The sequence below is a fragment of the Melopsittacus undulatus genome, chromosome 2 (genome assembly GCF_012275295.1).
Source record: "Melopsittacus undulatus isolate bMelUnd1 chromosome 2, bMelUnd1.mat.Z, whole genome shotgun sequence".
Classification (NCBI taxonomy): Eukaryota; Metazoa; Chordata; class Aves; order Psittaciformes; family Psittaculidae; genus Melopsittacus; species Melopsittacus undulatus.
In genome coordinates, this window is record NC_047528.1 from 91,595,098 (window position 1) to 91,620,507 (window position 25,410).

A 25,410-nucleotide genomic window follows, 5' to 3' on the forward strand; every position below is an offset into this window, starting at 1 on the left:
TACATAGCTGAATGCTCCCCGGAAACAGCAATTCAAACCTTTGATGCACCCCTCTCCAAATATACCCACAAAACATTCTTACACCCCTGAAAAACTGCTGACTTGTGTTCTTTTGATTAGGAAATGCTTCACAGAGACAATGCAATACAGTTAGACTTCCCTCCGGGAATTGTAACCCAAGTCATGCCCTAGGTGTCTGCTCCTGTCAATTCACCTTTGGATGTGCCCACTACCATTACTTTCCCTCAAACACGTTTACCAAATTAATTTCTTACTTCTTTTATTATTACAAGCATGGCCATTTTATAAACATCAGGGAAATCTGTTTTAAAGTTTCCTAAACAAACTAATTGACATTTACAAAACAATTTTGTTTCTTCTTTCGTGCCACCAATCAAACAAATGTGAACTAATAAACAATTCATAACTAAATGTGGTCTCTTTTGGTTCTCTCCCAAAGCACGTAACAGCATTTAGTCCTAATCCCAACTGTTACAGGCTTTTCAAATGCACGTATTTCCCTTAAATTTCTTAATCTGACTTAAAGAGATTATTGGGACACTGGCAAATTTTGCTGTTAGAAGAAACCATGCTGTGGTGTACCAATATAGGGAGCGACCAGTCTCCATCCTAGGCTGACGTGACCAGCACAGCATGTCTGTTACACAGGCTACAAGTGTCTCAGTGTGGATGAACTCCATTGCTCAGATCAACTATCCAGACATCAGGTTGCTATGATTTGGAAATGGAATTTGTACGACAAACATTCATATTTATTTTCCAATTTATAGGTGAAATTTGCATGCCTACTTAAAAAAACACCCCAACATTCTTACTTAAACTCCAAAATAAGCAGCCTGGTAAAAAAAAAAAAAAAAAAAAAAAAAAAGGAAAAAAGCTAATTTGTTTTTGTTCCCTAATCATAAATACTCAGTTCTGCAGGCTGCCCCTATGTTGCTTGCAGCCAGTACCTTATTTGAAAACTGTGCTTTTAACTGTGCATTTAGACAGACACACATTTCTAAGGACACACTTTATAACCTGTACAAACTTTTTTAACAGGCACTATTTTGCTCTCCTGGGTTCATAAAGTTTTGAGAGGGAGAAAAGAGAAAACTGACCTCTCATTCCTCCCCCTGTTATATCACAAAATTTGTAACATTTTCTTGTTTTTCCAAGATCCTTTGGAAGCCTCTTGTTCCCTTCTTCCAGATGGAAGACTATGAACAAAGTGGTCATTAACCACTTTATACATTAACACTCTCAAATTATTTATCACTGGGGTAATACTGATTTCCCTCTTGGCTTCAAAGAAAGCTCAGCCACAACAGAGGAATTAAAAAGGGGGGGAGCGTGGGGAAATTGAAAGAAAAAGAAAAATCCTATTGCACAAGCTTCAGTCTCTATCTGGTGGCCAGAGAGCAACACTGCAACCTCAGATCTTCCTAAAGATATGCTTGTATTTCAAGAGTGAGACAAGAAACTACTTTCCTTACAGTTATTTATGTCAGTAAATACCCATCACATTCTGACCAGTCCACACTTAGGCGTCAGTGGAAACAGCTCAGTTAACTGGGATGGCATCATGATGAAGATTATGAGTGAAAAACGGAAATTTGATTTTCTTACCTATTCACCAAACACACAGGAGATAGTGCTGAGAAGCAACCTTTAACTAGCCTAAACAAATAAAAATCTAATAAACAGAAAAAAGGGCAATCAAAAGCCCACTCAATACATTTGAGACAAAATGTGTTTTAAGGGAACTATGACCTTAATTCAGGTATATTATTTTAAGTAGCACTGTCTTTGAGGTTTAATGACTGAAGAAACAGACAATGTTATTTCTCTCTCTTTGGATATACACTTTGTTATCTAAAAACTAGATGACACTGTTCCTTACTAAAGGCATTTTACTTTGATTACAGGAAATTCTGAGCACATATATATTCTGTTAATGGAATGCTTTAATTCAGGTTTTAGTTTTAAAAAGAAAGATATATCACCATCTACATTCATTTTAAAAAAGAATGAGAAATTCTGCTTGCATATAGTACATGTTCCATTTTACAAACAGAATAAATCATGAAGATTTTAGCAAGAATCCAGTTGTAATAGTCTACTTAATAGACTCCCATATTGAAGAACTAAATGGACCAAACACATCTCCTATGCCTCTTGCTATTCAAAAACCTTGCATCACAGTAATATAGGACAGGAAGTCAACACTAATCCCATATGGTGGTGAGCAGCCACACAATAGATGATGTCTCCAGAGGGTCAACAAAACAGATGTTTAGTTTCTATAACCACAAGCCACAGTAACACTTCTCATAATACACAGTAAACTTCAGATTTTTAGAAAAGTGGCCAAAGAGAAAACAGTTTATGTGCCAGAGAACAAAACAAGATGAATCCAGGACTATTCTTCAAACTAACTGTTCTCAGAGCCAGAACTGCATGGAGGTAGGGACAGAATTTCAGTTCAATTACTTTAATCACTGCCTGTGTTATATGAGTATTTCCCTCCTATCCCAGCATCCTTCCCCAAATAAATAAGGTCACTGAATAAAAGTAAGAAACAGGGAAGTTTAAAATTACATAAATAAATAAAGATAGCAAGAAAAGAAGGGTCATCTGCCAAGATTTCATCCTATCTGATTCAGCCTAATAATTTTAACAAGGAGTAGTGGAGAGTAAGACAAAGGGAATGAAAAACCCCACTCTGAAATTCTTACTGCCAGAGAATAAATGTATTTTTCTAAAATACATCCGAAACAGATGGAAAGTGAAAGAAATACTTTTACTGAAACAAACTGCATGCTCACATTCACTGCAGATGCTGGTGAAGTCTGACCATCACTAATAATAATGTTGCTGATTAGATAGCTGAAGTAACTGAAGTGAAGGATTTGCTACTGCCTGCTAGAACACACTGACTTTGCAATCAATAAAATCTCTGGCCAGCATCTGGTCAGTAAAACCTAGAATTCTGCAGGTGATAAATGATCTTAGATACATATAGAGAGACAGATGTTCAGCAGTCAGCCTGACTTTTAAATTCCAGGTACTTTGTAAAAGCTAGATTGTTGGAATTTGTTACCAAGATCTAGCCAGGAATCTCACCTCAACTTCTTTATCAAGTAAATCAATTCTCTAGTCTTTTGTACTTAAAAAAGTTTCAGGCAGTCTGAGTTTCCACGATGAAGATAAACATTAGCACAGCCCAAAAGAAATACTTGTTTGAAGTTCTGAAAACTTTTAAGTTCTTATCTCATATTCACATCAGGCCACGCTGAACTCTCAAGCTGCAACCAGTTTAAACTGGACAAAGAAATATTACTGTTTGTTACTGCTAAAGAAGAAAGGTCCCACAGATCTCATCTTTTCTACTCACTCCAGGCTGGATGCTCTTACTGCTTTCCTGAAACTGTCTGACACTCATCAGAGAGGTAAGACCACATAACCAAGAGTAAGACCCCATCCTAGCAGCAGGCCTGGCACTTTGTGAATCACAGATTTAAAGTAAACACAATCCAACGGTTTTCAGGAAACAGAAGCCTTAAGCCTAACTACTGAAGAAAAAATAAAAATAATAAAAAAGGACAGAGCTGGAAGTTTTTAACTGTAATTCAAGACCTCATAAATAAGCGAAAAACAAAGCAATCTGGCCAGCTTTGAAGTATCTTCCCAGTATTTGTTCCTTGCAATGATGAGGTTTTGGTGACCGTAGCCATAAAGCAATAGGTGCAAGAAAAGATTATGTAAATAATATTTTAAGGGTAATGTGTAATATAAATACACATAATTTATGAAAATTTAATATAAATTGACATTTCTGTTTCCTGACCTTTAATCAGCAACTGTGAATGATTCATAAAATACCAGAATATGGTCTGCAAGCTATTACAAATAAAAAAGCCAAGTAGGGCAGAATAGGAATAAAACCAATAAATTAACATTCAAGCCTTACTTCCCCATTATTCGGTTATGAATGAAAACCATTAGAGAAACTCGAACAAAACAATACTTCTCCAAAAAGGGAGTCAGTCCTCAGTAAAAAGAAAGCCACAAAAATAACCTGAACAAACATACTATGTCAGATCATCTCTGCTATTTATCAAAATGACATTGTTTACAGAAAATGCTGCTGTTCTACATGCTAAAACTTAACGCTACTCTTAGCAACTGACAAGCAGTATCCTTGTGCATCTTGCTGCAGCCTAAAGAAATGTACTTTCAGAGAGGAGCTACTTGCTACCCTTTCTATAAAACTTCAGCATTCTGGCTTTTATCTTCAAGCAATTAAATTCTGGTTGTATTTGGACAAAATACTTTGTTTCAAAGTTCAGCAAATGTAACGAACTAGAAAGTAACCTTTGTAGCATTTGTATTCTCAGCTCCTTCGATGAAAGATCCAGTCTAAAATATGTCAAGTTATTAAATAGGGGGGAGTTTATTGAATGATGGAATACTGAGGAGAGGGCTGGCTTTCCCAGCCAAAGGCAGTTTGCCGAGGCAGAGCACCGCCTTGCAGTCAGGCAATGCAGTGCAGCGCTCTGGCCGGCAGATGGTGGCTGGAGCTCGGGAAAGAATTCTGCCTGGCGCTCCCAGCATAATCATCGCCGAGCCTGGGAGACTCCCCGCCCGTTTCACTGACCCACCATCCGGCCACTAAATCGACAAGGAGCACTCTCAGGAGCAAAGGGGCTGGCGACTAGCTTATTAATCAACTGTTGGACGCTTGCACCTAAACTGGCTACTTCTACACACCGGTGGCACCAAAGATGACCCTATAGTCTAAGCTGCTGATGACCACCACTGCATTTGGAAATCTGGAAAACTGAAGCTCAGAGACCTAACGACTTGTCTGTTCAGATGCATGGCACTGCATTAAAAAGATCCTTTAAGAATTACACTTCTTGTATCCACCAAAAGTCACCTTTTTCTTCCTCCCGTTTTTCATGGCTATATCAGATCAATCTATCAAGCTTTCTGCAACTAACATTCAGCCTATTCTTTTTTGCTGCCCCTGTTAAAAATATTATCTTAAACCGTATGTATTTGAAAACACAGGACTATGTCACTTTATGCAACTGAAAAGAGGCTGCCATTACTAAAAGTTTAGTCTGACACTGTAAGCTTCAGGAAACAGACAAGCACATAGCAGAAAGAGCTACTGGTGAGGAGGTTCCAAGAGAGGCACAAACCAGCTGCATAAGGACAGTTCAGAAAATGATCTCTGAGAGAATTTCTCGGAATTGACATATACAGAACAGAACTGCTTTTATCAAGGACAAGCTGCAGCACATTCAAGGCAATACCCTGAATAAAAAGGATTCCTGTAGAAATGTCATAAAGAAAGAATCTGTAAGATGTATCATCTAAACACGAAAACCTAGATGATATGCAGATTACAGCTGGAGCAAAAGGTAAGATGGTAGTCCACAGCAATAGAGAAATAGAACACAGAACAAAGCCTTCAACAATAGAGGGTCATGACTTCCATAAGAAGAAAAATTTTAAGAGTTATGTTTTAATCAAAATGAACTAGAGCTGACAAAAGGGCTACTGAAAGAGAAAGAATAAGTTTTTGCAGAGACAAGGACTAGAGCAGATGATCTGACTTTCTACCATACAGATGTTAGCTGCATTTGGTTTTGCAGATCAGACGAACCAGTGCAAAGGCAAAAAGCCATTGAGACTCCTCAGCAGAAGCTCATACAGAACACCTCCATACCAACCTGGAGAACTTTTTATGGGCCTTGCTGATGAGAAAAGCACAGTAACTCAAAGGAGGAAAGAGTCCCAAAAAACAAGTAATCAGAAGACTTCAAAAAGTTGACCACTGTCAAAATCAAGGGTCCTTGAAAGCAGCTCATAAAGGAGTAACACTTCTGAGCTGCCTAAGCAGAGAACTATTAAGACTGCAACGCAATTACAGTAAAATAAGACAACAGAATAATGCAGAAAATCCAAAACAGAACTGGAAAAGACCTAGGTGCAAAGACAGCTTGAATGGCATTATCAAGGTGGCCAGCTGATCATTTCTTCATATGGGTAACTTCCCAGATACAACCACAGCTTTTTCCTGCGTTTACATCCTCATTTCAGTGGGCTGCCTTCTCTGGTCAAGAACTCTTGGCTATTCTCCAAGAAGTGTTCTTCAGCTTTCTATTATTCAGCTACCATTTTAAAGCCACTGTGACAACAAACAGCAACTGATGGCCTTATGTCCTGAAGTGCCTTGATTTTGCTGTTTGGTTTAAAAACATGAACAACTAAGCACTGATGTACACTAAAGCTCACAAATACAATGCCAGATCACAGTGCTCAGATAAGCTCCTTGAAGGGTTTAAGGAACAGAGTAACTTTTCTTAACTGGCTGACTGATACCCTAACCACATTGTGCAGGTTATGGGGAACCTTTAACCTAAAAAAAAAAAGTTACAACAAAATACATCTATAGATTTCTCAAGGTAAATACCATTATATATGAGCAGATTTACTCTTCCTACTGAGTGGCTCTCATGAAAGTAAAAAATACTCCTTGCCAGCCTTCATAGAGCCCTCCCTAGTCATTACAGATCTCCAAATCCTAGTATCAAATATCCTGGCACTTAGCTTGACCATTCCCATCCTCTCTAATCCTTCCTTCTTTCTGCATAAGTGCCCACCTACAAAGCAATACCAACAGACTATCTCTTGGTGGTACTGTGCATATATCTGCTGAAGCCATCTTAAATACAAGGAATAGACCTGAATCTGCTAGCAGCAAAAGGCATTGCACTCCATCCTCTTTTAAGTGGAACATGCCTTATCATCCTGCACCAAATTTTGAAGCTGTGACTTAAGAGAATTCTGAATTTTAAGCTCTGAAAATCTGAATTCATGTCTCCACAACTGGGCTGTGCCATTTTTAAGGAAGCAGTAGAATAATCTCTTACACAGGACAATACTACTTCAGCAGTTCTAGCAATAAAAAAGCAGTATGGAAGAAACACTAATCTTGACAGCTCAAAAGCATCCATGATCAACATAATCCCTGTGTTCATTTTACCTCTTTGCAATACTAAGTAGTAAATTAGCAGTAGCAAAACCCCAATGATCACATAGCTTTAGATTTTGCTTTTTCTTTCAAATAAAGCGTATCTTCCTTAATAAAGCATCTTTCATGCAAACCTCTCCATTCCAAGTACACTAAATAGTGACTCTGCTTTAAAACACTGTCCGTTAGAATAAGTAATAAACAATCACATTCTAGCATCAAACAATCCTAAAAGAAAAAGCAACCTAACAAAAAATAATTAAAACTCTCTTTCCAACTTTCCATTTGGACTATCACAATAAGTATGTACCAGAAACTTATTCATCCACCCATACTTGAAAAGTCAAGACTTAGTTAAAAAACAAAAATGAAACAAAAACAAAAAAAAATCAAAAACCAAACACAAAAAACCACACCAAACCAAACCACAAAAATATATACTCTGTAACTTATGAATATACAATATATTTAGAGAAAGAAATATTACATCTAGAATTACTTTTTTGTTATCACTTACCTGGTTTGTTAACGTTAGAGGTTGCTGAATCTGGTCAGCATATGATAAGGCAGAAACCTGTTGGTCATTTATGTTCTGCTGACGCCGATCACTGTACTGCTGATGCGAATGGGACATCTGTCCAGCCATCTGAAGGCCAGCAGCATGGAATGAAAACGATGGTGCAAGCCGAACAGATGAAGGTTTGCATGCTGAAGTCTCTCCTCCTGCAAAGATGAGGTGAGTTTTTAATGCAGTTAATGACTTGAAAATACCTACCTCAGTTAGCCTCCCTCTCCTATCTTACAGAGCTTATAAACACTAATAGTTTCACTGTTTCAACATACACAAGTTTTCATACACAACAAATCCAGAAATCATCCTCATGTAATTATTACCTAGTTGAAATGCTTCTTCCCATTTCATTGTGATTAATTATTTATTAGTCATTAATTCCTATTTGTCTCTTTCCTAACATCTGTGTCATAACTCAAAATTTGTCAGGTGTTGTTTTCAAAGATATGAATTTTGTGTATGGATTCCATGAAAGCCAGAAAAACCATGCCTTTTAAGGTTGCTCAGAGCAACTTTCTGGACTGCCTGTACCAAAAGACAAAAAAAAAACCTAGTGCCCAGCCTCAGCAGCTCATCTTCCCTGGCCTCAGATGTTTATGTCTTCCAACAAACTGCTTAGCTCACTAGCCTACATTACCTACATTTTTAACTTCCACCCTTCTTCCAATGCACACTGTACTCAGCTTCTTGACTCCTACTGCTGAGTTTATCAAGCTATAGGTAGCAAACACTGTAACTTGAATTAATTCCTTTTTGGGAAAGTGAAATTAGATGGCAAGAAGTAACTGCAAAGCAAGAGACAAATAAAACACTTGATCTCAAGTTGCAGAAGAATGGCAAACCGTATAGCTAAAGTACTAGATTCCGTAACATCCTGAAAAATGCCAAATTCCACAGGCAAAGAATCAGACACTAACTGGGACAGACCCTGCACCTCTCAGCTCTTGTTTCAGACATCCGTCAGGTGACATTTCATTGGTTCATGGTCTACTTGTATCTTGATTTTTCCTCTAACAATGGAGGACAGAGTAAAGTACAATTTTTTCTTTGTTCACTAATGAAAGTTCAGCACATTCTACATTTAACACACATCCGTTCAGTTTCTGATGACTCCTCCAGAGGGAGGACATTCTCTACAAGGTTTCATGTTGGTACAACATAGAAGACAAGCCATGAGGCACACTGCACCCAACATCGCCACTGAAGGAATACATGTGGAATCAGAAGTTGAAATCTGGAAGCACAATTACTGCTGAAGACTGAATTTAGAAGCAAGATGTAAAAAAATCAAGCACCTAACCAGCAAGGGAAATCCCTATTTCCCTTACAATCTAAATCTTGCAAGAGAATATAATCGGCAGAAAAAAGTATATAAACACCACCCATCAATTCAACTTTTAATTTTGACTTCTCATTATTATGTTAAGAGGGCTGAGGTAAAAATGTATGATAAATACCCACTGACAGACCACTGGTATTTTACTCCACTGTTATAATTCAATACTTCTGAAAGACCAGCAAGCAGAACAAGCTACTCCGGAAAATTAACTGGTTGCCGACAAGCTCCCACTTATTTTCACAATTAGATCTTCAAACATTTTACTTAAGAAGGAAAAAAATAAAGGGGGGAGGGGTATGGATAGAAAACCCAAACCCAAATCTTCATGAAATAACTATGATAGATGAAAACTTTTTTTGTGTGCATTTTGGTGCCTCTGGTGACATGATGAAGTATCAAGATGACCATAGGGGTGGAAAAAAAAATTCCTGACCTAAAACCCTTATAAACTAAGTCAACACTGCACAGAAAATTACTCTAACTCTTCTGTAAAATATCCACCAAAAACTGCTTTGTGATTTTGAACACAAATATAGATCCTACTAAGCTCTGAAACTGTCCTCTAATATTTAAAGATACAGTGAAAATATCAGTTAAATGTCTGAGTGTAAACTTTTAAAAATACTTGCATCTTTTTTGTTTTGATGTTTCTACCTAACATCTTATGTTCACCTGTGAATTGGGCAACAGATTATTGCCTTCTTTTTGAAATTTAAAAATATATAATATGAAATTCATGAGTTTACAGTTAAATACAGGGGAAAATATGTGCAAAGATTCTAATGCATCAGCTATCTCTCTCAAAGATAGCGTAGTTCCTTTATATAATAATGCATGTCAGACCATGTAAAAACTAGATACGCTTTTTTCTCACTACTGTATTTTCTTAAAATCTAAACTCTATTTTTACTAGAGAATTAATCATCCATCTTTACTACTTGGTAAATATAGTGTACATTTACTTTTCAAGACATACTGAACAGTCCTGCAAGAATGGGTGAATACATGTAAGACATTTGATGGCATGTCTACTTTTTGACTTTTAATTTCTGCTGATTTTCTGCTTAACCTGAAACACAATCTCACTTATCAACATCTTGGTGACTGAAAAGTCAAAACAATATTTAAATTGGATAGTCAAAAATACCATTGATTCTAAATTGTTGAACCAATTACTTTAAAAGTTTGATTTCTTGCATTTTTTTTACCTCAGGCCACAGGTTCCCAGCACATATATCAAGCAACTTAGGTTAAAAAAATAAGAAAGTTCTGCACTTGCACATGTCCCTAAAAAAGCAGAAAGCTCCCATATATGCACACAGAAATCCCAGTAGCGGGGAGTTCTCACTTAGAATTTGACTTCACAGGGCTAAAAGTGTAACGATTCCACAAAAGAACAGTTGTAATACCAATGTTTCAGTTCAACTTGCAATTTTCCGTTCTTGCATACTCTTTTCTCCAAAGTCCACTAACAGGACTATAAAGCTGCAGCTTTCCTGGTCTTCCGAACTGACGATGGTCAGCTGGACCAAGTCAGTTAATTCAGCACTCATGCCTCAGAAAAGAGAGCTTTGTAATTTGTAACAAAGCATCTGGACTCCAGAATCACAATGAAAGCTTCTATAAGAAACCCAGTTTGAAAAAATAACTTATTTTATTCATTCAGATCAATTTTTGGTTTTTTGGGTTTTTTTTGAGATTCAAATGTTTGTGATTAACAAGCAGTTATCTATCCACTTGGAGGGAAGTCACAGACAACCTATGATGCCAATATACATAAATCACAACTGCACTCAACAAGAAACTTGTTCTAAACCATTGCTTTTGTTTCACAGAGCAGTACTGAATTCAGAAAGAAGGACATTATTAAACATGAGAGCCTGACTAGAGTCGCATGATGTGAAGTCTGTTACAAGTAGGTGGATGGAAATTGGCTACCTCACATAGCATGTTCATATACCAAACAGAATGGCATTTTAATAGTTTCTCTGAAGATGGGGTATCAACCCTCAGCCATGTTAGCAGTAAGCAAGAACTAGCTGGGTCAAAAGTTTAAAACTGTAACTACAAGGCTCTGAAAGAACAGTAGCCAAGTAATTCTCACATTTATGACTTCTGACTGTCACTGAAACAGAGACACAGGAGTTCACAGTCTTCTGTTGCCAAAAGCCATCTTAGCTATCAACAAAAACAGAGTTCAGGATATGATCCCTGATGAAATACTTGCCCTTGCCACATTTCAGACTTTATTCCATGATACCTGCAATCCTACTCCAGGACAGCTAATCCCAAGAGAACACTCATAACTTACTATTATGAGACAAGAAACACCTAATGACACATAAGGAAGAAATAAGGGGAGAAAGAACTGGCTAGAATAGCAGTCTTGACCTCCTTTCGTTTTAGGTTGAGAAGTCAGTCAGCTATAGAAACAGGAACATTTGTGTACATCCATTAATTGATAATCACAAAACTGCTGGCTGAAGTTAACTGGGAGGGCCAATAGATCAAAAAAGTGACCTACTGACCACCATGGGAGTTCCACAATTCACAGGAGCTCGATGCCATGTCACATCTATAACTTCTACAGGAAAAACTATCTAAGGAACAAGGTCTGTTCAATCATCAATCTTCCTCTGTAACCACAGTAAGTTTAAATTATTACATGTTGTGAAGTACTCTGGGAAGGAAATAAAGTGACAGAAGCCAAAAAGTATGTCAAGATCTCTATGCCTGATGCACATTAAGGGAAGAGATTACAGATTGGAATGGGTAAATTATCTTTCAAATGGGCCTTTCCTAATGTGTTAGTTCAGAAAATGGCATAAAAATATGCAGCTCTATGTATTATTGTAAACTGTAACAACCTGAAGTACAAATAATATTTATATGCCCGTGACAAGACTAAATCAAAACCTGTCATAAAGAAGGCCCAGCTACAGAAGACATCCCTTATTTCAGCCTTGAAATTTCCTTTTCCTCCCACGTTCATGAACGTAACAGCCCTTCTGAAATTAAGCTGTTCAGAATCTTGTATTTCATTAGTGACACTGTATACACAGTAATATAAGCAAAATGTAAATGAGAGCAATAGTAACTTCTTCGCTTTTGTAAATTTACTGTCTCAGGAAAGTTAGCAAGTGAGGAAAAAGTCAGCATCAACACAATGCTACACTACTGTTTGAGCAAACTGCTGTCAACTACAACCAGAAGAAAAAGTTTAAAAGGGAACCAACAGCACAGATGTGATGATAGAGAAAACTTAAATTCTAGCTTCCAGTTGGGTTCATAACTCAGAACTATCTGAAAATACAGACACTGCAAAAATGGACTGTCCTGACATATGGAAAGAGGTAGGGTTTATTTCTTTAAAGTATCATCTTAACACAGCGGAAGAGCACAAGGTCAAGAATATATTTCTTTATTAGGTGAGGATGGAAAATACTTCCCTCATTCAAAATAGCTTTGTTTAAATTACTTTTCCAACTACCAAAGAAATCTGTATTTTGAAGTAGAAAAATACTTGAGATGGTACTTATTGAACAGTCTACAAATGAACTACAGATGGTTTAATACAGCAAAAATTTTGGTATGACTTTGCGTAAATTTTGGAAAACTCAATGCAGTTTCAAAATTCAGTTTCCTGCCTCATCCATTTTAGATTCTGTAATCCCATTTTGACATTAGTCTACATAACTTATTTAGATACCACCTATTCCCAAAATATCATAAGGTAAGCAATTGATGCAGTGCATTTCCGGCCTTCTCCTTTCAACATAAAGCAAGGCACAGATATTCACCAATTGACAGTAAAGAGTTGCTGGTGACAATGTGCCCCCAAGAGGGGATAACTCTTTCTGAAAAAAACTGTGGTCATTCCAATTTGGTATCTAAGGAAACAAAAATTTCAACTGAATTTTCCCTGCAGCTGGGCTGCATTAAATGTTCTCCAGACAAGACGGACTGATGCTTAATAAATTTGGAAGCCATGCTCCAGCCTTTCCCACAGTCACTGACTTAGCAATGGCACAGCTTGCCCAGAGAAGCTGTGAATAACACATTCTGGGAGATACTCGAAGCCCAGCTGGTCACAGTAGTGGGCAACCGGCTCTGGGTGGCCCTGCTTGAGCAGTGGCAGGTGGACCAGGTGACTGCCAGAGGTCTCCAGCTTCAGTGGTTCTGCAATTCTGTACCACAAACATCAGCACAAAGTAACAGTATTTCTCTCTTTGAATCACAGAGTCGTTATATCAGCTCTTCTGTCATGTGAGACTACATCTTAAAATCCCCATAGCAATTACTTGGTTTCTTCACATTTTTGTCACCAAACTCATTAAATACATAATGTGCTTCTTGAGGTATGTATGTAACTCTCTTTGTCTCTCTGTCACAATTCTACCAAAGTATTCTATTTAGGTGTACTCATAATGAAAGATGAAAAAGGAGACAAACATTAAAATCATTAGAACATTAGAAAAATCACAAAATCAATGAGATTGGAATATGACTTTTAAGATCATCATGTCAAACCTTTACCTCAGGACTACCAAGTCAACCACACCATGTCACTAAGGACCTCACATCTACATGTTTTTCGCAGGCATGGTGATTCCAGCACTTCCCCATGAAGCGTGTTCCAATACTGATTTCCCTTTCAGTGAAAATATTTTTCCAAATATCCAGTCTAAAGCTCCCCTGGCACAGCTTGAGGCCATTGCCTCTTGTCCTACCACTTGGTACCTGGGAGAAGAAGTTACATTCCCTTAAAACTTCTTCATACCTAGCTACCTCACAACTAAAACTGGCACAGTAAGTTACAAAAGCTTGCCTTCAAGACTGACAAAAGCATCTTCCAGTGCAGTAGCTGATCTCGAATTCATGACACCAGGATATAGAGAATTCTCTACTCAATAACAAAACCCTTGCAACAGCATTAAATATATTTTTGTGTCTATTGACTCTGCAGGTAAAAGCAGGGAAAGTCACACTGCCCATCTGTTTTATCCTTTTAGAAGTTCAAATGTAGTAATTCCCCATGTTTGAGAACTTACCACTAACCTGCTATCTGGGTAACTGCTTTCTTTTAAAATTTTAACAACTCTATAGCCTCTTCTGTACCTAAGTCCCCTGCATCTGACTTCCAGACAGTGATTACAACTTCCACAGAACACTGGCTGTTTCCTAGTAACGTCACTGTCCCCATTTCCCCACTTCTTTGTTCAACTCAGCTAATAGAACAGGCAAAATTTCTTATTGGGTCCATAAACTAAAGACCTGTAAAGTATGGCACAATAACATTTAATGGCAGAAATAATGCAGAACTAAATTGGAATCAGTGGCAGTATTCCTTAGGGGCTTATCCTGGACTGCAGGGTCATCTCATTTTGAAGTATGAAACTTTCTCCTCTGTACAACTTATCCTTCCTTCATTCTGTGCATTGCTAGAGCTTTTCTTTCTGTTCCTCAATGTTTTCCCTATAATGATCATTGTTTTGATCCCAAATGTTTTGAGTTTTCTTTCACCTCCTCTCCCTCCCACTTCATCCTCCCTTTCTCTGTTCTATCTCTGCTATCTGCTATTTGGGTCATTCAGCAACGTGCAGAGGTACTCCCATCTCAGTGATATGTTCGCAGCTGAACGAGAACCTGCCAGAAAATATGACTAGAGAATAAAAGTGTAAACTGTATTATTCACCACAATGGGCATTCTCATTTCCACACCTGGAGCTCAAGAGCTTGTGGGCCTACACCACAGACCAACTATGTTAGTTCTCAGTACTGCATGTGACTGGTTCAGACTTCAAATATTTTATTTCCAATCCATGCTATGCCACCACAGATGAAGGCATCCACGTTCCTGGCTTTTGTTGGCTTTTTTTTTTTAAATACAAATTACAGAATGTGAAAACAGAAAAATATATTTTAGAAGAAAATCCTGTATTAGTTAGTTAAGGAGCCCTATGGCATTCTTCCTTTACATCAGATCTACCTTTTTTTGCAAAGTTCACTGTTTTGCAGAGTTCTAGTCAACTTAATTTTTCAAAATCCATGCTTTGGAAAAGTTCTCAGTACCAATAAGCATTATGATACATCAGCTATTACACTGAGTATACCCCTAAGAAATGAGTCTGGAAAAGTGAGAAGACCAATCTCTGCATTGCTTTAATATCTGACCACCTCTGTGTTGTATCACCACATCCTAAACCAGTGAGCAACAAACACTTTTATCTTGAGAACTCTCTGTTCAAATAAACCCATATTTAAGACAAGATAGACCTACACAAGTTCTGCCTGAACACAATAAATGTCAAGCACTTGGGATTTTAAGAGTTTACAGCAATCACCTTTCAAGCAATAAGCAAATGACAACCTGAACTCTAAGTGAACTATAGCTCTACTGAAACACTGCTTTGCCCATTGTCTTCATGCACTGCCTTTAAAATGACCACAGGAGAATGTAAGGGCACACGGACCACACTCAGCTTGCTCTGGAATGAGGAAAACTGAGAGAACCCAGGGAACAAAGGGAAGTTACCTGCAGCAGCTACTGTAGAACAAACATATATAAATATCACACACTAGTTCCTCCAGAGGAGGAGGAACTATATTATTGTGAAGGAATTATATTATTAAGAATGGCTACTTCAGAAGCTATTCTACAATAACAATTCAGTCAACTTCCTTGTACAGAAATGCCAAAACCTACTTTCTCTCAGAGCAAAATTAAACCCTAAACTTAGAAACAACCACCCTCTCGAGTAAGCCACGGCATCCAGACCACAGAATTCTCCTGTTTGTGCTCCTTCCTAACAGACCTGCAGAGAAGACAAAGTGCTTAGAAGGTGATTTTAAATTACGTTTTGGTGTTGTCTTCCCCAACAGTTTACGTGATATGCAAGTCACATCAAAAATCTGTGTCTGGGTTGTATGGCAGAGACAGATCAAGAAACCTGGAGAGAAGGCAGGTCAAGAGTAGGTTTCATTAGTCCTTCTGACACTGTTGTACCTGTCTTGGCTATCCTCTTCCCTGGATGAGCTGCAGCAGGAGGTGGACTTTGGACAGGACTTAGTTGCCTGCACATACTTTATTGCTTTTGCGCAGTAAGGCCTGTACTCGGGGGACACTAGTTTCCTCTACTGTAGAAATACAATGGCTAAGACCTGCAGTGGCGAGAAATAGTGGTGTCAATCTCTCCCTAGCCACTTCAAAATCTGGTGTCACAAACACTAAATGCCATGCTCATGCTCACTATAATCTTCCCACAACAAGAACAGGAAATTTCTAAAACTCATAAGTAACTTATGAGAAAATCTACAGGCAACACTATATAAATCTGTATTTTGTTAACTTACAAATATTAGAACTAAGAAAATTCTGGGAAAATACTTTCTTTTATAAATGAAGCCCCAGATGGACAAAATTCTCAGATAAAACCTACAGGAAACACAAGTACTCTAACTTTCAAAGTCAAAAACTGACATTCTAAGAGAACTCTACTTTTACATTTCTATTTTTGAGAAGCAGGCCGTCTAAGAGCACATGTGAAAAAGATCTACAGCCCCACAAGTAAACAATGAGAATTTAATTTTTGCATAGGTCTTCACATAGACCAGAAGGCTCCACTTAGGTATACACTGTCCTGAAAGAGAACTAAAATTGAAGAATACTGTGCAAAGAAGTTTTGAAACATTAGAATATTTCCACAGTTTAAATTTCGTGCCTCTAGATAAGTTATAATGATATTTAGTTACATGAATACCCTACTTATTTTAAGGGATGGAATGGAAGTAGCACTCACCGAAAAGCTGCTATATACTAGATCTTTTTATTTGCATTGTATTTAACATAATATCCCTTGACACTCCTTAGACTGTGCTCCAAATAAAATTATTCCTCTCTGCATATACATTCTATAGAGTAGTCACTGGTTTTGTATCCATGTCATTCACAAACATCAATTTCCTTCTGCAGTATTCTTACAAAACTGGATTTTATCCTGCTCTACAGAAGAAAAACAGCAGCTTCTCACAGAAGCCACCCACCCCTTTGGCTTCCCGCTACCAAAACCTCAGCAGGCAAACACAAAACAGGGAAACACAGGTTAAACACAAAAGGGTCCCATGATTTTAAACTTCTGATTTTGTATATGTAGAATTTGAAAGACTTTACAAAGACAAGGAACATATAACTAGCAGATAAGTATCTGTTCTGCAGAGCTCCACCAAGGAGCAATTTTACAGGTTAGGTCTCAAGAATTTGGGAACAGTAAACCAAATCAGGGAGGGCTAGAACAGCTGTTCATTTCTGTTTGCAAATAAAACCAAAGAAGAAGGAGTACTTGGTTCATGCTGGACTAAGTAGTGAAAAGCACCAATTCTTTCAAGCAACAGGGTACTGACATAAGAATTACTCATATCAAACCAAAGATCCTTGCAAAACAGCATCCTGTCTCTGAAAGTAGCCAACAGCAGTCATCTTGGAAGAGAAAACGGTGAAGATACAGCAGTACATGCCCCACATATTCACCTAGTCTCCAGTCCAGGAATTACATGAAGCAGAGCCTTTGTGATTAATGTGTATATATACATATATAGGCCCTTAGTGACATGGTTTAGCAGTGGACTTAGCAGTCCTGGGGTAACAGTTGGACTTGATGACCTTGGAAGATCTTTTCCAACCTAGCTGATTCTGGAAACACATTATACATCCTTTTTTTCCACAGACTTTCTGAACTACCTTTTGCATTTCAGGTTTTAGCACCCAGAAGATTGTAAGGCAATAGACTTCACAGCTTCATCACAGGTGGCATTAAGCACCACCTCCTTTCCTTTGTTATGAACCTACCTTATTTCACCTGATGGCCTCTGTTGAATAGTAACAAAAATTAAAGCTGCCCTCCTGCAAAGAAGCAATGATACTGACACAAAGAAGTAACTGAGGCTTCACATCAGCAACTTTGTTTATTCTACTGCTGGGTGACAGGTTTACTTTTCTAAGTTTCCTTTTGACACACTGCCTTGATATGATCCTCCAAGAGAGGCTATTCTAATATTTGGAGAAAAAGAAACATTCTCAACTCTGCAACTGTATACACACCAAAATATTTATTATTGGAGGGGTTATCTTTTTCTAACACACATTGCCATATTATAACTCTGTCCAACTCTTCATCATAAACCCGTTGCTTGAGAAACACTGGTCAAATTCAAGGAGTTTGGCTGATGATTCAGCCCAACATGGTATTTATATTATGCCAAATGAGTAAGTGAAACCGAACAGCTGAGCAATCAATACTTAATTATTAAATGTTTAATAAATCACATTTTAAAGACATTTGCTTTAAAACTAAATATATATATTATTAAAATACTCAAAAGAGTAAAACACTAGGGTTTTACAGAGGAAACCAATGCTGATGAAATGTGCCTAGACTAGGGTTCAGATAGTCCTCTTTTTATCTTCCCCCAACAAATTTAAGTTTCTTTTATGATTTTATGCCATTATTCTAAGGTTGTGTGGTTTCTAAGTTTTCTAATGTAATTAAAAGCCTGCCATTTTAAAAAAAAGGACTACAAATACAGGGGTAAATGGAGATTTTTTTTTTATCATGGTGAAAGTCCGTAACAGCTTTTAAAAGAGAAACAAAGAACAAAGCTGGAATATTATTCCAAACAAAGGATTTAAAACTACTACATAATTCTAGCCACATAAGCATATTTAACCTAGGTGAAAGGCCCACACCTGTCCTGCAGTTCCCAGTGCAACCTGTGAACTACACAAGTACAAATAGAAAACATTTTTTTTAAAGAAAGTTCTGTCAAATTCAGTAAGTAGAAAGAGTGTAAAGGAGAAAAATAAAATCATGGTAATCTCGTAATACAGACAACTGGAATTTAGTGACATAAGAGTTCAAACTGACATGACTTTACAAAAGATGTTCCGTTAAACATGCTATAAAAGAATCTCAATATACACATTTCAGAAGGCTTCCAGTAAACACCAAGTACAAACACATTGTATTTTATCATAGCTTTTAGCTTGCAAAAAGCACTATAAATCACAGTTTCTCTATCAAAAGGAAACGTTTGCTTTATTCAGGAGCAATTATTTACTTTTACTCTCACTTTTCTGAAGGGTTTACAAAATGGTCAAAAAAATTAAAATTCCATCAAGTTAAAAATCAGATTCACTCATATGCTGCTTTTTAATAGCCAGCTCTGGTCTTCATGATGAGCTCAACTTGCAAATGGCTGCAGACTATCACTCATCTGAACTAATGTGCTTCAATCTTTAGCTCAAAAAACAGAACTTGTTTAGACCTAACTACAAGCATTAAATCATTAAAATGCTGTCTGTTCTCTTGGTGTTAAAGTACCAATTAATCCAAATTGGTGAAAACTTAAAAACAATTTTGTGCACAAATGCTTTTCAAAAAACATTACACACAAAATAGTTGCCAAATGGAACCACAGTTACTAAAATTCCAGTTCCAACTGAACTCAAAAGGATCCAGAATCTGCTGACACCACAGTTATACCTGGTCAAAATATTCCAGTGGAAGTAATTTCCACCATTACCAGTAAATGCCAGGTTCTATCAAATCTTGGGCATATTCATACCTATGCTAAGGGGAATGCAGAGGGAAAAAAAGAAAAAAGAAAGAAAGATAATACGGAACCAATACAGATGGATTTACGCAGTTAAATAATTCATTAACCTTACAGTCAGTTTTACTGAGTAGGACAGAAAGAATGTGAGTAGTTATGCAAAGACAAAGAAAGCCCATGATTTGGACAGCTAAGGAAGACAGAGGGAGAGCCTGGGGAAGAGGACTGAAGAAGGTGAACTAGCCCATGACTGAAAAAGCAGGTCTGTAAAACAAAATGAGAAAAAAAAAAAGAAAAATAGAAAAAAATGAAAGAAACAGATGCAGATTCAAGCAACAAAAATATTTTAAGATCAGATTTCCTGATATTCTTAGGCACAAATGATATATAGGATAGAAAAATGGAATATCCAGACTGCTACAGCTGAGGTGGGGTTTGCGGTTTTGCTGTGAGGTTCTGATTTTTGTCGTTGGGGGGTTTTCCTGAGGGCGGTGGAGAAGACATGTGAACACACCATTTTTAAAAGGCAAGTGTGTGTTCTAGAAATAGATTCTTCTATATCCACACCAGCTACAGATGCTTATCTCAGACACAGAGGTTAGTGCATTTTATAAAGTACTGATATTAAAGCTGACTTTATTAACGTTTCACAGCCACGCTTTCTGCATATATCTGGTTCCTTCAACGTTTTAATTAAAAAATGGGGGGCTAGGGAGGGTGAGAAATTAGGTGGGAAAGGAGCGAGCGCAGTTCCGTTCCATGCACACAGTGCTGTGTCGTGGTCTCGAGCTATTCCAGTGAAGATTTTCCTGCTAATGAAGGCGGTGTACATCTGCACACGCACATTTCACACACACATACGCCCATCGGCATCCCCCCCCTCCCCCCGGCAGGGAAGCGGAGCGGGCCGGGCCAGCCCTGCGAGCGGCGAGCTTGCGCAGCAGTAACACCGCCTCCCCCCGCGGGCGCCGCTGCAGATCATTAACTGCTCATTTATCAACGCCGCTCACCAGGCAACACAATGCAGCAGCGGCACGGCGCGCGGAAACCACCCCGAACCCCCAGCAACAGCGGGTAATTAGCATAGCCTACCACCAGAACCCCGCCGCCTGATTGGGCGAGCTCGCCCGCCAAGTGGCCAATCGGCGCGGACTATGCAAATCGCAGCCCTCAGTTGCCAGGGCAGAGCTGCTGCCCGTCGTCCAATCGGAAAACGCGCAATAAACAAGAAATGCGATTGAGCTTTGTCACATTTTCAAGTTGCTGTTAACACTTTCAAGTTTAAAGCAAAATTAGCTCCATCTACCGAGGATTAGACTCTTGTTCTACATTTCACCCCCACCGCAAGGGCAGGGCGATGCAGTCATGATACACGGGGATTACAGCTAAGCGCTGCATTAGGATTTAAACTTCCCTTCCAGCAAAATAGCTCTGCTCCGGGACGGCCTCGATAACGCCGTCCGCACGGACAAGAGGCGAAAATAGCCGGAGAACAATCTATGTGGACGCTTCCATTTGTAATAGCGCTCTGGTAAAACGCTTCAGAGGCTCTGCACAACAGACAGGCTGAAAAGCAGGGAAGTTCCCGGTCACTGCCTTAGTTGGATCACCTTGTGAAATTATCTGGGCTTCTGTATCAGACAGTACGTGCTATTTATCATACTGCCTCTTCACAAGCACCAAATTTCTCTTTGTTTGCTTTTAAGGAAGAGGAAAAACACTAGAGAACAAATGCCCTTTATTATATACCCCACCGACAGATTTTAAGTAAATTAATTTCAGTTCATTTGTCCAAACTGAACATAAGAAACTGAAGTAATCATACCAGAAATAAGCCATTTCCCCCCCACCAATTTACAAAATTAAGCTCATCTAGAAGAATATTTGTTACTAAGTGTCTATGCCTGTGACAGTGCGAATATACAAGGGAGTGCATCAGCTACTGACCATCACCACTTCCAACACTCCTCAGGAGGTTCCCTTCCCACACGCACAGATGTGTGTTTTGAAAACCGGCATCGCTCAACCCCCGTCAAATGAAGTCTCTAAATGCAAAGACAGACAGACTTACTCTGGAAGCAATTGCCTCTCTCTTCAAAAGCAGAACGCAGCCGCACAGCTTCCCTCTACACCGTGGCAGACGCAAGTGATCCTGTGCATGTTTTACTTCACGTTCCAAAGCCCGACGGGGATGTGAAAGTGCTACTGCACCTCACTCACCTGGGAGGCTGGTGGTGGCGTGTTTCTGGTTCTCAAGGGCTTGTGGAAGGGGCCTGACACTGGCAACTGACATCTCCTGTCCAGGTACACACCAGGTACAGGATACGAGCAGCAGCAGCCGCCTCTGTGCCTCAGACACTCAAAGGACTGTGACACTATTCTGCCCACTGCTCGGCTAAAGGAGGGCTACGACTTTCTGTCAGCCACTAACCTGGGTCACTGCTAAAGAGGAGACAGGATCTGTATTTCTTTGTCAATCCCTGTGACACTCAAAACTTTTCCGATCTGAATCACAGGATCTGCATTATAACAGTGCCCAAAATGTCAGTTCCACAGCCTGATGCTAACAGAAATCAAAGTTTTACTGGCTCCCTTGTTCAGAAAATTTAACAACTTCAGATGGGAAATTTTAACAATAGTAAAACTACTAAAAGATTTCCTTATATGGCCTAAATTACATGCTATTTTCTTCATATGTGCACTAACCCCTCTGACACATACAGAAAATCAGTTCTGTCTATTCCTTATCTCATGTTAGTTTTTTAAACTAAATTAATGCTTTTTGATTTATGCTCATCCAGCAAATCCCACAACAGTGCGGCAGCAGCAGCAATAAGCAGCAGCAGCAGTGTTATCTGACCACAGGCTTTCAAGATTTTCCAAGCAATCCAGCCTGGACCAGTACTTTGCAGCACTAATCCTTCTCCTAGTCTGCTCAACTATCCTCTCAAAGTAATACTTTTAATCAGCAGTTAAGTAAGAGTTTCTTGTGCTGGTGCATTGCCTTCTCTTCCCCCACCTCCAAAGAGAATATAATAAACATTACTTATAATTTTCAGTTTATAATGCAAAACTAATTAAAGACTGACTACAAATTACCTGCTACATGGCAAAACATCAAATCATACAATTGGTATAAGAGGTAAAAAACACCCAGTATTTTGTACCTAACCAGTACCTGTGGCTAACAGCTAGCCTAATGCCTAAACTTGACTTTTCAGATCCCACGTGCATTTCTAGCTGAAGAGAACTAAGGTTAGCATGAATATCTGAATCATTTTTAATGCTCTCCTTTAATCCATTGTACAAATACATATCTACGTATATATATATATATAAAAGGAATCTTTTCCTACGCACAAAAACCATCAAGGGAAATAGAATAATTCAAGTCATTTCCCAGTTGCAGTTACTGAGGCACAAGATATATTTAAACAGTTGGTAGAGAAAAAATGGAAAGCATCTACCATATCAATGTACAGCTAGCATGCCAAACCATTAATGTAAGAGCTAAACAAGGGATGAATACATCATGTGCAATAGTCTCACATGATATAAATTATTCAATACCTGACCAAAGAAAACAGCTTTCAGGAGAGAGGGGGAGGATCTGAAAGTACTTTTATAGTTTGAATAAGTACAGTATTGTGAATCGATGCAAAATCTTTCTAACTCTACTCCACACGTATTTTCAAACTTTTTCACTGTGCTGTGTCAGTCCAACTTGCATTCTGATGCTTACCATAAAGGTGGGTTTAACCTCATAAAGTGCTGAAAATTCTAAAATAAAAGCATTTCTAAAGAAGAAATTACTTGTACATAGCCAAGTGTGTGTTTTCAGAACTTATGCTATGTCCCCTCCTTCCACCTGCAAGATCTGGATAATGTGTAGCCCTGTTGATATTGCAAGTCTTTTTCCTTTACTAATTTCAAACTTAATAAAACACTTCATTCGGGACTGCTGTGCTGAAATAAAAATTAATATTATTGCAAACCTAAATCATGTAAAACAAGCCTTTTACAGCTTAGATACACATATAGAACGCTTTTTAAGTAACAAAATGAACAACGACAAAAAAGAAAGCTACCATTATAAATTACATCTCGATTATGGGAATCTGTTAGGGTGGTGATTCCAGGGAAAGCCTTCAATGGCTGATTTAATGTATCATCTTAAAATAGCTAATTCCACTCAAACTGAAATTTACAGTACATGCTTAGCTTTGGCAACTAACAGAGCAGTTATGTTGCATTTGGAAACAGGACAGTTTTTACCCTCCATATTAACAACAGAAGTTCAGTACAGTTTCTAAAAAACCTAACACTTGGAAACTCCTAGCCATAGTGTCCTTATTAATCCATACTATAGTTCATAAACATAACATTCAAAAAGGGTTTTTCCTCACTCCAAAGTAGAATGGAAGCACCAGAACTGTCTTTTTTTTCTATAAAATATTCACAAGTTCTAAACTGTAACTCAATAATTTTCCTGCTGTGTTCTCAATGATTTGATAATTGATATTCTAATACCAGCATTTTATAACAGATGTCTCAAGTCAGTCCTTACTTCTGACAAACTGCGCTCAGACTTCTTTAAGCCATTAAACAACAGATCATTCCCCAGTAAAGAGTTGTAATGTTTCCACATCTACCTAAGTGCTCATCACAGAAAATTCCAACTAAAAGCAGAAATAAAACCAAGCTTTCACAAGTACAGTGAAAACTCACAATTCCAAAGCACTTACTTGAAAGACCAATTTTCTGCCTTTGTAATAATTTCTGTATTTTGTATACACACTTCTAAGCTTAAGCAATTACTTCTTATGATTTGTTTCATTTTGAAGTTTCTCTCAAGTAGCACAAATTTAAAACCAGAAAAATTAAAACAACAAAAAATCACCAACAAAATGAAAATAAATTGTATTGCTATTCCTTTAGGATAATACTATAATTCAGAAAATTATTTTTGAAGTGTAACTCATACATTTCCTTCAAAGGCTTTATTGTTTCTAGTATAAACTAAGCAGTATGTATTATCTTACAGCTATTAACTTTTTTCCCCAACACCAGTAATAATGAGAGTGACACTATTCAAGTACCAGAATTGTGCAAATATAAATTTTTGTCCAACTTTAAATTTTGTCTACATCTTCAGCTACATGCATCTATGAATCTTATCCCAGGTTACAAAATCTCTGCGGGCAGAGACTGGAATTAGCGTTCGTCCTGACTTGGCTACTTCTTTCCAAAAAGCGCCACCTCTCTCCTCTAGGGACAGAAGATGCATAAATCAAAGACAACGTGCTCCAATTGCCATGCTTAAACTGCAACACTTAAGCCTCTCTTTCCATCAGTCCCTGCTTCTACAACATGCCAACTGTCAGAGCAAGCTACTGAGAGAGATGCATGTGACAGACATCAATATGGGGAGCAATGCAGAGACAGCAAGGTACACTCCAGACACCAGAAAAGACAGGTTACTTCAAATGGGGTGCAAAAATGGGGCAGGGAGGGAAGAATTCATTATGCTGAAGGATGTATGAACTACACCAAGGAAAATCTGACCAGATGGGTTAGACATGGGTTTGGTTTAGGTTCTTGCCTCCACAGAGTGAGAACTTCATTCCACCTAAGAAGAGAGACTTGAATATTTTTATGGAAAGGGGGATTATGTAAAAGTATTAATGGGATCCAAACACTAGACAGACAAGGTTCAAGGTTTATACTTGAAGGTTCAGCTAACAACTGTGCTCTGAAAAGATCATCACAAGTTGAGTTCATAGCATAGATGCTAACAAAGTTGTAACCCCTGCAGGCTTTTAATTCTTCTGGAGTTTCAAACAC

At 38.2% G+C, this 25,410-nt stretch overlaps 1 protein-coding gene across 1 annotated transcript in view; it reads right to left on the bottom strand.

Annotated features, from left to right (window-relative positions):
• The window catches only part of DYRK1A (dual specificity tyrosine phosphorylation regulated kinase 1A), an 89,488-nt gene that overhangs the window by 17,432 nt on the left and 46,646 nt on the right, over positions 1 to 25,410 (bottom strand). The window contains exon 3 of the mRNA XM_034074466.1: positions 7,566 to 7,771. Coding sequence (XP_033930357.1) covers positions 7,566 to 7,771 — 206 coding nt within the window. The remainder of the gene's footprint in view (positions 1 to 7,565; positions 7,772 to 25,410) is intronic.